The sequence below is a fragment of the Centrocercus urophasianus genome, unplaced genomic scaffold (genome assembly GCF_019232065.1).
Source record: "Centrocercus urophasianus isolate 14NV4802_14NV808 unplaced genomic scaffold, USGS_Curo_1.0 seq_1282, whole genome shotgun sequence".
NCBI lineage: Eukaryota > Metazoa > Chordata > Aves > Galliformes > Phasianidae > Centrocercus > Centrocercus urophasianus.
The window spans coordinates 1-3,441 of record NW_024884456.1 but is presented as its reverse complement, the minus strand read 5'-3'; the positions used below and the strand labels follow the sequence as shown (position 1 = coordinate 3,441).

At 40.3% G+C, this 3,441-nt stretch overlaps 1 protein-coding gene across 5 annotated transcripts in view; it reads left to right on the top strand.

The window, feature by feature from the left end:
- Positions 1-3,087, top strand: part of LOC122156553 (ferroxidase HEPHL1-like) — a 3,640-nt gene extending 553 nt beyond the window's left edge. Inside the window, exons 2-4 of one of the 5 annotated variants that reach the window (XR_006167522.1) lie at positions 202-334; positions 684-788; positions 1,861-3,087. Coding sequence is in view for 1 of the 5 variants with exons in the window: in XM_042811328.1 (XP_042667262.1) it covers positions 202-218; positions 684-788; positions 1,861-2,128 (390 nt within the window). In the remaining 4 variants the exon portion in view is untranslated. The other 4 variants (XM_042811328.1, XR_006167523.1, XR_006167521.1 and 1 more) reach the window with 4 other exon arrangements.
- The last annotated feature ends 354 nt before the right edge of the window (positions 3,088-3,441 follow it).

Here is a 3,441-nt window from a genome sequence, read left to right as displayed (position 1 = left end):
TTCCGAGCAGCTCCGAGCCGCTCGCTCCGAGCCGCTTTCGTGCCGTTCCGAGCCGCTCCGAGTTCTTCCGAGCAGCTCCGAGCCTTTCCGAGTCCCTCCGAGCAGCTCCGAGCCCCTCGGAGAAGTTCCGAGCCGCTAAGGACTATTTCAGGTACTGCAGTGGATGTCGCCTACCTTGACTTCAGCAATGTTTTGTTACAGTCTCCCACGTCATCCTGGTAATGAAGCTGAGAAAGTGTGGGATAGATGAGTGGATGATGAGGTGGGCTGAGAACTGGTTTACTGGCTGAGCTCAGTGGTGGTGATCGGCGGCGCAGAGTGCGGCTGGAGAGCTGTGAGTGGCGGTGCTCCCGGGGGTTGGTGCTGGGTCTGGTTGTGAAAGGTAGATTGTGTTTTTGCTGTAGAAGCTTTGAGTATTTTCTGTATGTAGTACTGGCTTTACTGAACTTACAGCCCTCTTGTGAAAGAGCTGTTTGCCTTCTGCTAAGAAAGTTGCTGAGCAGAGTTAAAAAGTTAAAGATTCGGGGTGTTCTGATTGGGGTGGAATTGAGGTGGGAAAGAAAGACCATATAAAGGGAAATTGCATGTACCCGCTCTCTGTTTCACGCTTTCCACGAGGTTCGTGAATGCAGAATGAAGCTGTACTTGCTAAACGTTGTGCTGTTTTTTTGCTGTTGCCGAAGTGGGGCAGTGACCTGGGAGTACTACATCGGGATTATAGAGACAGCATGGGACTGTGCTCCTGGTAGTACTGATATCATATCTGGACAACGTTTTGCAGAAGAAGAGTAAGTAATGTAGTTCGTACTGATGGAGTTTTACTTAATAGCATTGTCTGCTTTAGATGCTAGGACCAGGACCTGGTGAAGTCGGTGAAATGAATTGTGCTAGTGTCAGTGAACCTGGTGGCTGGCATATAAGGGAGTATTTACTTTTTCCTGACTTGCTTAAGAACTAAGTTGCGACTCTCTGCTGATGAAAAATGTTGTACAATGTAATGTTCTTTTTGTGACTTTATCGTAATGAAACGTTTATTAACTAGAGGTAGGGAAATGACCATGTGAATGCCTACTGTTATTTTGAATTAGCCAAGTGGCAGTGATGAAGGGAAGGCTTCTGCTTTTACATTTTTAAACTCAGAAGTTTAACATGTTTTTTCTGTTCTGATTTTTCTGTTGGGCACAATTTTCCTTTTTAAATGTTTGTTGTGGGCAGTGGTCTCTTTCTTGTGGAGATGCAGCAGCTGGAGTGTTTCATGCAAGAAAGGCTTTGTGCAGTTTGAGAAATAGAGGATAAGTGTGGTGAGGAGAAAGGTGATACCCTGAAGACATAAATAATAAATAAAGAAAACTCAGATATCAGAGGCACCAAAGAAAGTATTGGACAGGAAAAAAAAATAGTCATCCTCTCTATTTTTTCAGTGCTTTTAAAATGAAGTAGAACTATACTAAATGAAGAGTGAAGAAGTATATCACTAATAAGAAGAGTCTTCTCCTTGCTGACTGTGAAGTCAACGTAACATGATACTTGTTGGTTTTAACTGGCTTTGGAAGATTATGCAGAACTTGAAGCACGTACAAAAATGTTGAGCAGGAAGACCTGTTGTTTGACTTATAAGCAGCAGAAAATTGTGTCAAGTATCCTTATCTTCAGTCTACAAAATAGGTAGAAAAAATTCATAGTTGGTGTGTAGCATTTAGTCTCTATCTGAGTGCCTGTACTCTTCAGAAATGTGAATGTATTTGCCTCTAAAGGCAGATTGTGCACAGTGCTACGGAGGCTTGGCTTTTGTTTGAGATCTGCTAATTAGCACTTTTCAAGTATAAAGTGAATATCTGATATTGTGTATTTTCTTTACAGGCAAGCTGAAGTCTTCCTTAAAAGAGGACCGCAAAGGATAGGAAGCATTTCTAAGAAGGCTGTCTACCCTCAGTACACTGATGTTTTATATGATGTGATAGTTGAGAAACCTTCCTGGCTGGGTGTTTTAGGCCCTATCATTAAAGGAGAAGTTGGTGATTCCATTGTTGTTCACTTGAAAAACTTTGCTTCCAGAAACTACACACTGCATCCACATGGTGTAAAATATACAAAGGAAAACGAAGGTAAGCTTGAGTCCACTGCTTGAGTCCAAGTCAGAATTTAACAAAAGCTTTTGTCATCAAAGATACAACTGCCTAAGCGAATTATCTTCTGAAACAAGACACACTCAGTTTAAAATAGGAGCTGATTAAGAACTTCTGGTATTTGTTCAAGAGTGAAATACTGAGCCAAAAGTGGGGTTCGTGTAGAAGGCAATTTTAGATCAACGTTCCATCTGAAATAAGGGTGATGTAGGGATGTCTGAAGGAAAAAAAACCGATGCTGTTGTTAAGAAAATACTGTTTGTATAAGTTATAACTCTTAACGGTATTAAGAATTCTGAATTATACACAAGATATAAGATACACAAGTTCCTTAAAACAGGCAAATGCCTTCAGCTTAGATAAATTAGCCATCACGCTTTCAGATGTACTGTAACAATGCTACTGGTATTAGTGAAGACAATAGTTGTTGGCAATAGGGGAGACTTTCAAGCTGTGAAACACTGCTGCAGTTTCACTTAAATTAGTGGAGTCCTTGCATATTGACAGGCAGAAGAGTCGCCTTCTCTTCTGGACAATCTATGGAGTGTTTTTGTAGCATCTTTTATGCATACAGCAACCCATGAATGTGCCATCTGTCAGAAAGAGCAGTGTGTCCCTCCTGAGGAAATACTGTGATTCCAGTTTCCTCCTTGAAAACTACTGAATGTAGTATGATGACATCTAAACCTGAGGCTGTAGCCTGACAATTCACTCTGCCAGATGCACCTCACTGGGTAGTTTTCCATACTATTATCTGCAAGAAAGACTGCACTGGAATATAGCCACTGGAAGTTTTATTAAGATGCCTTAAAAACTGTGTGAATTATTGAGTAGATACTGTCAAAAGTAGTCTTTGAAAATTTTTCAGTGGGGAAAAAAATTGTGAAATATTAGTTTAACATCTAATATTTTTAAAGGGTTTTCATTACATCAAATATGTGACTTGGCATTGACGCCCTATGGGAGCAGAACAGCATGTTGTATGGTAATATATAGAACAATATTTGCAATTTTACCACTGTTGCTCTTATCTGAGGCACACCTGTGTTCCTTGGAGAGGAATGCAATGTTTTAGAATAGATTCCAAGATCAATATTTAACAAATGTTTTACAGATATTTTAGCTGTTGTCTCTTTAGCAGAAGTACACTGTGCCCTCTTAATAAAGAACTCCATTTAAAGTTATTTGTCAAAGCGCACCTGCAGAACTCAAAGTCGAGTAAAGGAATTCTAGCAGAAGGGAAAGCTCTATCCATCTGAATTAAAATTTGTTTTACCTCTATTCGAGTATTCAATCCCTGTTATTGCAGCATGTA